Source organism: Aythya ferina (genome assembly GCF_964211825.1).
Source record: "Aythya ferina genome assembly, chromosome: 7".
NCBI classification, from domain to species: Eukaryota; Metazoa; Chordata; class Aves; order Anseriformes; family Anatidae; genus Aythya; species Aythya ferina.
This window is the reverse complement of record NC_140302.1, coordinates 4,790,709-4,804,360: the sequence shown is the minus strand read 5'-3', so window position 1 is coordinate 4,804,360 and position 13,652 is coordinate 4,790,709. Positions and strand designations below refer to the sequence as shown.

At 41.5% G+C, this 13,652-nt stretch overlaps 1 protein-coding gene across 2 annotated transcripts; it reads right to left on the bottom strand.

Moving 5' to 3' along the window:
- Positions 1–14: 14 nt before the first annotated feature.
- Positions 15–13,587, bottom strand: LOC311439415 (nucleolar RNA helicase 2-like). Of its 2 annotated transcripts, none has more exons than XM_084525046.1 (15): positions 13,448–13,587; positions 12,614–12,880; positions 11,622–11,697; positions 10,948–11,126; positions 9,615–9,732; positions 8,717–8,902; positions 8,021–8,166; positions 7,263–7,412; positions 5,353–5,514; positions 4,497–4,616; positions 3,620–3,693; positions 3,261–3,420; positions 2,856–2,990; positions 1,413–1,457; positions 15–581 (listed from the first exon to the last, which is right to left on the bottom strand). In XM_084525046.1, the coding sequence occupies exons 1-15, from the start codon at positions 13,550–13,552 to the stop codon at positions 381–383; spliced, it is 2,124 nt and encodes a 707-aa protein (XP_084381172.1). In that variant the 5' UTR covers positions 13,553–13,587; the 3' UTR covers positions 15–380. The 2 variants fall into 2 exon arrangements, with proteins under 2 accessions (XP_084381172.1, XP_084381173.1); XM_084525047.1 differs by having other exon boundaries at positions 12,614–12,877.
- Positions 13,588–13,652: the final 65 nt, after the last annotated feature.

Here is a 13,652-nt window from a genome sequence, read left to right as displayed (position 1 = left end):
ACAGACACCAGCACTTCGTAAAATAACATTTTATTTTTTACGTCTTTTTTTTTTTTTTTTCTGGAAATGTACAGGTTTGGCCAGCGGGTAAGATCTATACATTATACGATGAGCCAGGCTAGAGGTTTGGATGTGACAGCCGTCCTCCGGAACATGGACTGAGGTGTCACACGGCTGGGATGGCAAATGCGAAAGAAAGGAAACAACACCTGCTTTTTCTTCTTTTTCCCCCAAAATGAACATGATCTTGCTTATGACCAAAGTAGTACTGAAGAAAAGAACTGAAAGTTTCTCAAAGTGGTACAAACGCCCAGGAACAGCCTATTTTAACATCTTATAAAATACTGCAGTTCCGTTTTCCCACTTTGGGATTGTCGAAGTTAACGATCAAAGGCTCTGTCATAACTCCGCTTCTGGCCTCTGCCTCTGAATCTGTTTCTTCCAGAGCCGCCCCGCCGCCCCCCATTCCTGGAGCCGGAGAAGCTTCTGCCGTTTCCTCCTCCTCCTCGCTGCGTTTCTTCTAACTCAGGTAATTCATTCGCCACACACAAACGGCACTGTTTTGAGTCTTCCCATTTTCCCTAGTGCAACAAAGTCACATGTATCAAGTTATATTCCAGAAACGCAAATACAGTGCATTTCCTAATTATTATATTTGCTCAATTGAACAACAAGGAAAAGTCTGTTAGCAAATATAGGGTATTCAGGTTTGTTTGTCAGTACTAGTTTCAAAACTAAGCATCAAAGCTACAGCTACCTGACTGCGCCTCAAATACCATAAAACAGAATCAAAACCCACTTTAGAGATTTACAGAGCAGCCCTTACCAGTAAACTCTTCCCCCACCTCCCACTTATTAGGGATACCACTAGAATTATTACTGATCCAACAGTTCCCACCCTCCCATCCATGATCCCCCCCTCTAATCCAGAACTAAAAATTGGTTTAGGAACAAATGCTGGGGTACGAGGGTATGGAGATGCAGAGGGATCTCCACAGACTAGGGAATTCTGGCACGGGAATGCTAACTCTGCCAGACTAAAACCTGATCTCAAATTCACTTTTCTGGGGAGAAGATTCTGGGTGAAAAGCAACAGGGGGCGGAATGGAAAAAAGGATCTTTAAGTGAAACACGTTACCTACAGAGAGCAATTCAGCAGCAATAAGAAGGGGTAGATTGTTCATGTCACCATTTGTTTCACTAGAAATGTTTCAAGCTACACATTTTTGCAGGCAGGAATAGTTTAGGAAAAGGACACTGTCTATTTGTTCTGTTCCTCTGTTCCTTTATGGCCAGCCCTTCTGGCCACTAGAAAAGGCAGGATACAAGCTAGATAACATTTTCAGCCTAACCTAGTACAGCCAGCATCATCTACAGGCTGCTGTTAGCAGAAACTCCAGTGAAGTACGTACCTCTATTTCCTTTTGGTCTGCCACAGGAATATCAAAGCAAACACCCTACAAAGAGAAAATAATTTCAGTGGATACAAATCTAACCTTTGAATTGATTGCAACTAAAAAGTATAACAGAACCTACAGACCTAGGTATTAAACTGAAGTTTTACATTTCCAAGTTATTACGTTGACTTAGGATGCTTCAAAATCTTTGAACATTGGAAGAGTTACATCAGTTTTTCACAAATCACCAATACTTGTACTTCCTTAATGTTTTTTGCTCAGATATACAATACTTTTTCTCTGCATAGCCAGTACTTCATGGATTTTGTTCTTTAACAAGCTTATCACCCTCTCCACTCCAAACTGTGGTCTATTAGCTTCTGCATCACACATTTTGTAAATTCTCTCAAAGCAGATTTTTTTTTCTATACTAAGAAATGTATACATCCAGGAAATTGAACAGTTAGGTTCAGACTAAAGATCTCCTGAAATTAAACAGGTTAAGTACAATAAGCTACATACAGATTTAAGTACATACAGGTTAAGTACAATCCATAAGTCATATGTTAAAAAGCAACTATTTGTCTGAAGGAGCAATTTGACTATCAATTACAGCTCAGGTAGGGAAAGCCATCAGGTAGGGAAAGACTGTGTTCCGCACATCAAGCGTAAAACAAGGCTGTGATCAGAGGGATAGAAGCAATGGCAATAAAAGAAATCTCACCAATTAAGACAGCATTGAATACTAAGTGTGAGGGATACATCAGAAAAGCTCAGAAACAGTCAAATAGTTCACTGGCATAAAGAACCATCCCCTCAAGGTCAAATTTAAAATTAAAGTGTCCTGTCAGGAAACCTTGTAAACCTATATATGAAATTTGTAAGTCAAGACATGCAGGTTAACTTTTACACAAAGATCAAATGTAAAAGAGAATACACACAGCAGCTAAAATTTTTATTTTATTTTTTAAATAATCTTTGAACTGTTGCTGAAGTGTAGGTTGCCCTTTGTTTCAAGCTTTCTAGTTTACCACATGTGGGTATCCTCAGTACTGGCATATAGATGTGCTAGGATTTTGATGATATGCTGAACTAGATACCACCAACACCTGCTTTTTTCACATCTCTCCCCCCTTCTGTTACTTCCAAAATGCACAGTCTACTTCCTTTCATGTGGATTTTTATGCTTCTATTACACAGCAACACAGTTTGTATGTTTTACCTGTACTGCTACCCCTCTGGACATGCACATTTATGTTAAGGAGGTATCAGGGGAGCAGAGCCCTAAAGCTGCTGAGGTGACCACTAATAAGGCTTGACCACTAATAAGATTGAGGCCCCATGAGTCAGAGGATCATGTCTTTATCAGAGTCTGGAATGGGGGAAGAAAAGCCCAACTATCCACTCTGCTCTAACTTTCTTACAGTAGCAGAAATAAAATTTCAAAAAAAAGCTTACCATTCTTCCCTTGATGAAGCACATTCTGTTCACCTTCCTATCAACATCATCACCAAGCTGTTCTCGAAGTTTCCGCCAAGCATAGCTCATGTTGTTTATTTCTTCAGAGCAGCGCAGTATCATTGTAACAAATCCCTAAAGAATAAGAAATTGGGCATATTCCATTCAGTCAGAGGAATAGGCTTTAGCTCATCTATCAGACATGAGAAACCTGCTGATTTAGTCTATAAACTACATTTTCAAATGGCTCCAGTTGCAGGCAAACATACATATTTATAGCCCCTATATTCTTAGTTCCCATATGGAGAATGAGGAGACAATTATTTTTACAAAATACAGGTATTTTTGTGGTTGTTTCATTTTTTTCTTCAAATTCAGGACAAACATTAAGCTATATGCACTTACAGCATCCGAGTTCAGCAGGGAGCGCTGTTCAATTGAAGTAGCACCTGAAATATGTGCTAGAGCTGCAGCCAGAGCATTAACTGGTCCCTTTTCTTGTATTAGCAACTGTGCAGATTCTTTGAAATAATCAATAGCGCTTTGCGGAACAGAATCCAGACATCTAAACAAAACCAACCAAAATTGTTAGTCAAGGAGAACAAAAAAACAAAATCACACAGAGGTATCTACTTAGCTTTGGAGCATAAATAAGAATAGTAGTCCAAGACTTTAATAGTGATGAGCTCCGAAATGGCAATGAACAATCTAAAACAGCCCTTATGAACTAAAAAGATAAGAAGATACAATAAGGCTTGAGTCACCTGATAGCATCCTTGCTGGAAGCTTTTATTATATCTGTTGCAGAAGGAACACCAACACGCTTGAATGAAATGCCCTGAAATTCATAAAGCAAAATACAAATTAAAGTTGCAAACTATAAATAATTCAGTTTTTAAAGAAACAGCGTTGGACTCCAATGAAACAACCATTTAAATCTTATTTTTTTTTATTGTGCTTTTAAGTTTTCAAATCCCTACTTTGTTAGTAAAAATTACAAGGTTATAATTACAGGAAAATAACTTAAACTGACCTGGCACATAAATGGTTTTTAAGTGATCTACTGGCCTTAAACAGAAGTGAATAGACTATTTTGATACTTTCCAGCAAAAATGAAGGCCTACAAATTCTAAACAGAATTATAAATGCAAGTAAACCAGACTAAAATTAAAGTATGAGTTATGTTGCCTTTCTAAAGGCAAGCCTAAGTTTTACATGTCTGTGACTAAACCACCTCATCTTAACTGAATGCTTAGTGAGAAAAACTATTGTATGGAATAGTGCTGGGAAGTAACAGATACCAAAGCTGCATGTCTGAAAATCATTGATCACATAAACCAGGGTGAACACTAAATGGAAAACCTGCTAGCATTCCCCCCAGCCTCCCCTTCTCATTTCCACGAGTACAGTCTTATGGCATGTGCTGAAAAAGCATGGGCACGAGAATCTGCAGTGCAGTGCCTGCTTCACAGCAGCCTACAACATACCCAAACTCTGCAAGGTAACTGAACCTCAACGGGATGCTTTAGATGGTGTACTCTGTCATTGAGCTACATGAACAAAACGTGAGATGAGGATTTTATGCGCTGCCCTAACACATTACATTTGGGTGCTCATGAACAGAAGAAAACTGTGGTTTACCGCTTTTTGTTCCACGTATCTTAACTGATTTTCTTCCTTTCGTTGATAAAAACAGATACAGATCCCAGTCCGGCCAGCTCGTCCTGTGCGTCCAGAGCGATGGATGTAGGACTCCACATCCTTCAAAATAAATAGCCTTATGACTTATCTCATCACTGCAATTTAATCAACTCATTGCATTCATATAAATTAGAAGTCATTACTGATAAGCCTGAACAATGCACAGTAATTACAAATGAGAATTAAATTAAAAACCATTATATCACTTAAGTCAGAAGAATAAGCTTTCCCATAAATCCCCAGAAAGCATGGTTGGAAAGACAGAATCACGAGCACAGCTCAATTAGGTCTTGTTTTGCCATTACCAGAGAGAACATGAGAAAACATTAAGTGTGTGCACCTCTAACAACTCAATTCCCTGTCTTGCATATCAACTTGTGAGCACAGTTACTGAGTTTCTTGTAAACCCTCATAACTTCGGCCAATGTTCCGACTGCTGGGGTCTCCTTCTCACATGTGCCCCTACTTCATTAATCATTCTTGCAAAACAAAAAGCTTTTTTCCCCACTGTTCACTGCTTCCAGACTTGCAAATACCATATACGGCCTTGCAGTGAGAGGCTTCAGACAGCCTTACAAGGCAGCATCGTAAGGAGCATCTTTACATATTCTAGGGACTGATGCACACTGAAAAATCCTCAAATAAACTACTTTTGTATATCAGGACATTCTCTACCCTCAAATGCAATGCTCATAAACTCTGTAGTGAACACCATCACTTGACAACATTTACTATCTGAAAACAAGACAATTATCATTATACTATCAAGACTTTTGTCATGAGACACCCAACCTACCTTTGGTGGTGAACTTTGTACAACCAGGTCAACTTCAGGGATATCTAAACCCCGGGCAGCTACATTGGTTGCAACCAGAACCTTAAAGGCACCGTTTCTAAAACCTTTCAGCGTGATCTCCCTTTGCTTCTGAGGAATGTCACCATGTAATGACTGGCAATCCTGAAGAAAAGAAACAGTATCATTATAGGACTGTACCAAAATTCAAAACAGTTCTCCCTTTCATGGTCACTTTTGGTAACAATATCTTGGTATATGGAACACACTGTATAGCAAGATACAGAAGAACTACACTGCCAGTTTATACTTTAGATGTCTTACGATACTTCCTCAGTGCTTCTTATTCATGTACCAAATACCTTTAACAAAGGTATGGAAACAACAGCAACATATATCTTACCTCCACCTCTAACTACTGTGACCTATGAAAACAACTATGCCCCAGCTTTCCACCCACATCCTCTGTGCAAGGCTTAGCTGTTTAAAAGCAAGCCATTTCCAATAATGTTCTCAGGCCTTCACGTATTTGTTTAGGTATCTTTTCCAAAATTGTGTTGCTTTTTAATCCCTCTTAGAATATTAATTTCCCCCACTACAAATTAAAGGATTAAAACATAAGTACTACTTAAGAAAGTAAACCGTAGGGTGTTTTTATCTAAACATTCTGAAAGTTCTTTCTGTATCACAGCAGCAACAAGTGCAAAGACTAAAACGTACAGAAATCATTTTTTCTTCCTTCCACTTCCTTTCACCTCTTTTCTGTAGTTGATTTTCACACTTTCCTCATGTAAACAAAGTGATTAAAAAAAAACAAAAATACTAAAACAATCCTACAGACACCACAGAATTCAAAAACTTCTTCACAGTTTTAGATTAATGTTGCCCTACAAATGGAAGAGGCATATATTCTGTTAGTGAACATCAATATGCAAAACCAGAAACATCTAATGATTTCCTCTCTTACCTGCCAAGATCAGAGCTCTGCATTGCCTGTGCAAGCTATGATATCACTAACACCACCAATAACGCAGGATAAGGCTCCACGCTCAGGTTTAGCTGCTAGTGAGGGCATCTAGGAGTGCGGGAGAAACACTCCCGAACACAACTGTGGCAGATGAAAAAGGTTCTGCTTTCCGTAGGAATATAATACTCTACAGCTTTTTCAGAAGTTAACCCATCTCCCTGGTGAAAATACATCCAGAAGTAGTTGCTGTGATACCACCACCAAAGAGGAGCATGCAGGGCCAGTGCCACAACGTATCAACATTGCACCGCTCCATCAGCAGGTTGTATTCCACCAGTGCTAGCGTGCTCTAGTGTGCTGCACCACAAACCTCAGGAATAAACTGCAGCTCACTCACAGGACACGGCAGATGGAATTCTTCCTGCGCATGCATCTTTAAACTCTTCGAAACAGCTAACAAATACATTAATGAGACACAGATAGAGCCTCTGGTGTACTACTGCTCTAAACACTAATTGGGGCCTCCTGACTACACTAATTAACATCAGCATCCTAGCTCAGTAGCTGCTATTCCAGTACCACGACCTGTCATCCTAGCAGCTCTCCGAGTTTGTTTCCGTGTTTTAATCCAAGAGAGACAGTTCTCTCTAAAGAAAAACAAAACAGCTCACAACTGCTTCATTTAACATCAATGAAAAGACATTTTTTTCTTAAGAAAAAAGAACCCTTTGTAGTCCAGCATCTGTTAGAGCAGCCTAGTCCTGAAAACTATAATGCTGAGAACTTCCAACCATTTGTTTAAGGTTTTGCAGGTTCAAAACAATCTGACCACCTGCAAAAGCCCGCATCATTCACTTTCAAAGTCTCTCCAAAACTTATTCAGCGAAGGTCTAATATCAGTACAGGGTCGATCTATCTGTGTTACCTAATACAGATGATGAAATACCTGTTTGATTGAAGCATTCAGAGCCAGTTCGTTCGCATCCTTTTTGGTCTCACAAAAGACAATGGTCCTCCCAAGGCTGCCACTGTAGACCTGAATGACATCTCCAATAACTGCAGCTCTCTGAGACCAGTGGCACGCTATAGCCAAATGCTGTGGAAAAGAATTCCAGTTTTTAGCTTACACCAAACCCACAAGTTTCTTTAAAGCATATCAAATTTGAAAACACAGAAATACTAACGAGTTACACAGCTTCTTGATGGGCAAAACATTCCCAGAACATGCAAAACCCCTATGGCCCTTACAAGTACAACATGATCAGTCTAATATTAAGTGAAATAATTACAGTAAAAAGTAGATTGGACTCGGTGATGTTGGAGCTCTCTTCCAACCTAGGTGATTCTGTGATTCTGAAAAAATGACAGTCCACAGATGCATGCCTTTGGCTCACAATTCAGAGAGATTCAGACACGCTGAATTTCTCTCTGAATATCAACATAACTGATAACTGGATTGTCGCTCTGCTCTAGATGCCTATAAGGTTAGAAGATACTGTGAGAATATGAGAGTTTCTAAACCTAGCAACAGTTTGAGTAGCTGTAATGTGTCCTTCGCCTAAAAATTCATTCTAAAAACAAACTTTCAACATCACCCCTGATAAAGTACCTTAGATGGTACCATTTATGTCAACGGATGACCATTTGTGTTGAAAAGGGAAAGGGATGAGGCCTGAAAACACTGACATTAGACAGATTACTCACTTCTACCGTTGTAGCAGCCTTCTGAGTTCTTTTCCCAATTAGGTCAATCTGCTCATATTTAGACTTCATGTATTTCTTAGCCACATCATACACCCAATGTGGGCAAGTTGCAGAAAACAGTAGCGTCTGGGGATTGTCTTCAGAATCTTAAAACAAAAAAAAAAAAAATCACAACCTTAATATCTTTCATTTTATGGACATATACTAGTTCATTACACGCTTATTACAAATCTTGCAAAGGTCAAATCTCACTATCTAAGACAGAAGGAAAATTATTTTTTTCAATTCATGCATTACCAACACCAAGGAAAAGTACTCTTGAAACTAAAAGTATTTTTCAAGATTAGAGGAAAAAGTTACTTAGAGATAAAATACAGCCTGCTTTCAAGTGATAAAAAGGGTAAAAAGCTTCTAATTCCTTTCAACTGGAAAGAGTCCAAGAAAAACTTCTCAAGAGGTGCCAAAGAAAGTTACCTACAGGCTCCTAGGTATTGGATTTTAAGCTCTGTGAAGGTCCTATGAGTGATTCCCAGTTTCACAACACTTTCTGACACTATACATGTACAGTACATTTCCTAGAATACACTTTTCAGTCCTTCTAAATAAAGCCACATTACAACTTTCAGAAGAATATTCTTTGGTTTTAGCAGACTAAAAGATTCCTTACATGTCCTACTATTTGTTTATCGAGATTACCTTTCTTGTACGCAACTCGCAAAATGTCTTCCACTTGCTCAGCAAATCCCATGTCCAACATCTGGTCAACTTCATCAAGGACAACATGTTTCACCTTGCTGAGGTCTAGCTTGCCGTTCTGAAGATGGTCTTTGATTCGACCAGGTGTCCCAACCAAAATGTCAATTCCACTTCTAATGAGATCAACTGATAAACAGGAAAGAGCAGAAAAGGAGTTAGCAGTGGACTAATGAGCATTCTATACATTAGAGAGACACGGTAGCCAAGTAATAATGAATCAACAGCTTCTTAAACAACTCGTGTACTTTCCTAACAAACATAACAAGTGATGAAGAGGAGGAGAAAACTGGGAAAATAACAAAATTGGTAAGACAGAAGTTCTGCTGCTCTCCCTGACGGAAAAAAGAGATTCGTCATCTCCCTTGCTTCTCCTCATGACTTAAATTACATAGCAAAGAGCTTGTTTGAACATGCTTGGGAAATAGTTAGATCTTTCCAAGTCATCTGACTAATTTAACCAGATTAAGAAAAAAAAAAAAAACACACTTCTGACTATCTGAATTATTGAATATATTTTTTCCACAAAGTCCTTTTGGAAAAAAGAAAAAAAATATCCCTAACGACATCCTATACACATAATATATGAATATATATTGACTCCTTATAAACATGACACAGTAACTTTGGTTAAATGTACGTCAATAGACAAGGAACGTTAAGACGCTAAATGAAAGCTATAGTTATTTCCCATCATAAAGAGATATTCTGAGCCACTCACTGAATAACCCATGATTGCCCCCCAGGGCTTGAGCTAAAGGCTGCATTTGGTAAGACCTGAGTGCATTTCTTAAACACATCAGTCAATTGACATTTCAATTATTAGCAATGTGTCACTTACTCTGTCCATTATATGGAGTTCCTCCATAAAAACAAGCTACCGTGAGCTTTCTCGTTATGTCCTTGAAATCTTTGGCAACCTGGTTTGCCAGCTCTCTTGTTGGAGCAAGAACCAGTACCTAGATAGAAGGATGACAAACAGGTGTTCTCTCAACACAGCTTCTACCAAAACACATTAGACTTTTAGCCAACAGTTTAGGCCCAACCACTATACCATTAAAAAAACAACAACAAAAAAAAACGTATAAGAGTTATCTAAACAAAGATTAGGAAACACACTGCAGTTTCTAAACTGCAGCTTTTGAACACATCAGATCAGCTACAGATCTTCTGCATGTGCATATATTGTGTGAGTACAAGACTGAAGAAGTTGGGTAAGCTTTTTAGCTTTTTTTTTTTTTTTTTGATACTTTCTAGCAACAGAGGCTTGACAGAAGGACCTTTAAGATCCTTGTCCTGTTATATCTTTCATCATTGACACACGTTATAAAAAAGTAAGAAGCATACTATGCTGGATAAAGGCCTGAAATCTGTTCTCTTCTGATATTCCTAACTCCCTTGATGAAAGCTTTCCCTTCTCTGCAAGACTGCACTGAATCTTAAGTCAGTGTTCCCAGTGCGACAGCCAACACGACGGCCAGATGCAGATAAAACAGCTAGTATTAGTTATGGAATAACTTTTAGGTAGCCTGTGAGATGGGTGACAAGATGAATTAAGCTGACAAAAAATTCCACGGTGAAATGACAATAGGCATTGGCCTTTCTAGTTTTGGAAGGTATCGTAAGATTTTTGGTAAAATAAACATTCCTGAGAAGAAAGCAGACAGCTCATAATTAAATCTGCATTCTCTGGAGCAGGATTTTTAACATCTGGCGGTGGTCCTACTTAAATTTTTTAAATCTCCTGCTATTTATGTGCTTAAAAAAAAAAACATGATTAAGCAGACAGCTATTATCAATCAAGAGAGTTGTTATTTTGATCTAACTTGGGAGAAAAAACAATCATCCAGTGACCAGTGGGGCGAAACAGGTAAGATGGCTGGCCAAGACTATCTAGAGATGCATCGAACCCCTCTAGTTTTTTCTCCCTGTAAGCAGAAAAAGCAGTTGTTGAGTGGATAGAGCTACCGTGCTCTTTAATCTCAGTCGGAGGGCATGAGGCATCACAGGATGCAGACAAAGCCCCAGTGAATATAACTTTCAAAGAAGCTTTCAAAGCTTGCAAAGAATGTGAGCTAGCTTATCCCTGCACAAATGTGAACAACTTTTCCAGGGGGCTAACGTTGTGAATCACTCGGACATTAGACAACAGCAAAACCAGCATTCTAAGTTACCTTTGGTGCACGGCCTCTTCTTTTTTCCTGCGAGTCTGCCTGAAGCTTTTCAATTAAGGGAATAGCAAAAGAGAATGTCTTCCCTGTTCCAGTTCGTGCTTGAGCAATTACATCTTTGCCAGAAAACACTGGGTGGAAGGTCTTCACTTGCACAGGGAACAGGTACGTCACTCCTCGAGCTGTGACAATGCGAACAGACTTCCTTAGCACAATCACATTTAAAGTCTTCTCACGTACATTTCAGAGGCCATCCCAAGCAGAATATCCCACAACTCTACAGTAAGTCAGGACTATATCATCTCCTCCACTGCTTCGTGTAACCGCAGAGCCATTTTTAACAAGCACCCTAAAACTGCCTCTCTTACTCTCCCCTGCTTCATACCACCAGAGAGAGCTAGCTGGGACAGAAGTTACTAGCCTATAATAGAAGTCTTTAAACATCATGATTTTATTTATGTAACGCTCCCCTCCTAGCTAAAAAAAAAAAAATAAAAAGGTCTCTTACCTTCAAATAAAATGCTAGTCAAAATCAATTCTCCTCTCAATCTCATATTAAATCATACAACTCTTGTCAGTGATGCTAAATATCTGATTTTCTTTTACTTGCAATGATATAACTTTTAACCAAAAATTTCTGAGCGTTTTCTGAGCTTATATCTGTTATTTCAAGTTACCTTGCAGAAGCTCAACAGTCACTTTGGAAATAGGGAAATTGGAGAAAGCACCCTCCTTCTGCTCTTCAGTCATCTCCTGTTGGGTAAACAAGAAATCAAGTAGCTTTACATGTGAGGATCAGATGACGATCAGAAAGTTTAGGATATGGGCATGCACACTGGTGTCGTAGACGAAGGTCAGTTTTTCAGTAACTATATCACAGCCTTCTTTGTTTTACTTGCTCGCTATCATCTTTCAGTTAGACGAAAGTGGTCTCTAATTTAAATTAAGGCAGTTTCAAATATAATATTATAATAATGGAAAATAAATAAATGAACTCCAATAGCTTTTAATTCCATTTTAAGACTATATTTTAAGCAATTACTGACAGCCAAGCAGAGTAGGTTGTAATATAGCTTGCTAGCCAACCTCCTACTTCCTAACACAGCACAGAAATTTACACGTACACAAGTTGATCCCCAAAAGAGCAACAAATTGAGGTCAATCATCAAATTCACCTACTGCATCACCACAATATACACTGTAGCAGCACACTGACTAAAACGTTAAGTGTGCTGAAAACAAACCTATCCATGGTAACGCTGGGTGCTTTGTGAAGCATCAATCACCACAAAAAAAACACAAACAGTAAACAACAGTCACATCCTGTGATGCTGAATCCCATTAAAGTACCCTCTCGCTGCAGCTCACCACCAGCTGCCAACAGCTACAACAGCACCGGACTGTTGAAGGGAGGAAACCATGGCGCGCTGATCTAGAACCTCAACGCTTTCAAAATTTAGAACTTTTGCAAATAACCGACAGCAACGGCAGGCCAAGCAGCTTGAAAATTTCCTGCACAGTTCTCATTGATTGAGAGGGAAGGAGGAAAAAAAAAAAAAAAGAGAAATAACGTGTTCTAAATTTAACCTTGTTGTAGCATGGGAGTTGAAAGCTGACCTGCTAGCTGTTGGTAAGCCAGTTATTACTTTTAATCAGTTATTACTTTTACCTGCTCTTGGTCGCTGTCACAGTCCCCACTTGACGTTTCGCTGGAATTACTGGGCTGCTTTTTGCGGGCAGCCTTAAGGGGGAGGGAAGACAACCTGGCATTCTCCGGGCTCTCTCCTCCGGCATCACCGTTTTGCTTCTCTCTGCCCTTTGCTTTCTTGACTTTGGGCGAACCGAGCTCATCCTCCGACTGCTCGCTCTCATCTGCCTGCGATTTCCTCTTCTGAGCCTTGTCGCGCCGCTTGGCTTTCTTCTCTTTCTTCTCCTTCTGGGGAACGACACGCCCGTCAGCACCAACCCGCGCCTCACCCAGCCACGGGGCACCGAGGCAGCACGGAAAAACGCCTCACAAGAGCCGGCTGGCCACCGGGGGCTCACGTAACTCGCCCAAACCCTCCCCTAAAGAAGAAAAAACCCCAAATCCCGCCCCCTCCGCGCATGTGCCGCCGGGAGCCGGCTTCCCGACGGCGGCACACGCGGCGCTGGGACCGGGGCGGGGGGGGGGGCTCGGGAGCAGCCGGGAGCCCCCTGGGGGGACCTCTCCGGCCGGGCCCAGCCCCGGTGCCGCGGCGGGGGCGTTGTGGCCGGGCTACGGGGCGGCCGCGAGGCCTCCCGGGGGCCTGGCCGAGGCCACGCCGCCACGCACGTGGCCGGCCCGGCTCAGGGCAGCGCGGGGCCCGGCCCGGGACCGCAGCACAACGGCGGGGCCCGGCCTGAGGCGGCCGCCAGCGGAGCTCTGAGGGGCGGGGAAGGCTCAGCCCGGCCCAGCCCGGCCCGGCCCGGCCACAACGGTCGCGGAACCCCCCCCGGAGCCGCTCCCCGGTACCCCCGGTACCTTGCGCCGCCGCCGGCCGTTGGCCGTGGCCGCCTCGCTCTCCATGGGGCTGTCGGAGCCCGCCTCCGCCCCGCTGCCGGCGCACAGCCGGGTGGCCTCGGGCATCGCCGCTCCGCTCCGCTCCTCGCCGCCGCTCCTCGCCGCCGCCGTGACAGGAATGAGCCCCGCCCCGGAAGCCGCCCGCCGCCCCGGCCCGCCGCAGCCA

What these genes read in the sequence shown, in the direction of transcription:
- LOC311439415 (XM_084525046.1), bottom strand. Translation starts at nt 13,552, where the DNA reads ATGCCCGAGGCCACCCGGCTGTGCGCCGGCAGCGGGGCGGAGGCGGGC. An exon ending in ACGGCCGGCGGCGGCGCAAG is followed by an intron (nt 12,881 to 13,447) that starts GTACCGGGGGTA and finishes GTCGTTCCCCAG; the next exon opens with AAGGAGAAGAAAGAGAAGAA. An exon ending in GACTGTTGAGCTTCTGCAAG is followed by an intron (nt 11,127 to 11,621) that starts GTAACTTGAAAT and finishes GCATTGTCACAG; the next exon opens with CTCGAGGAGTGACGTACCTG.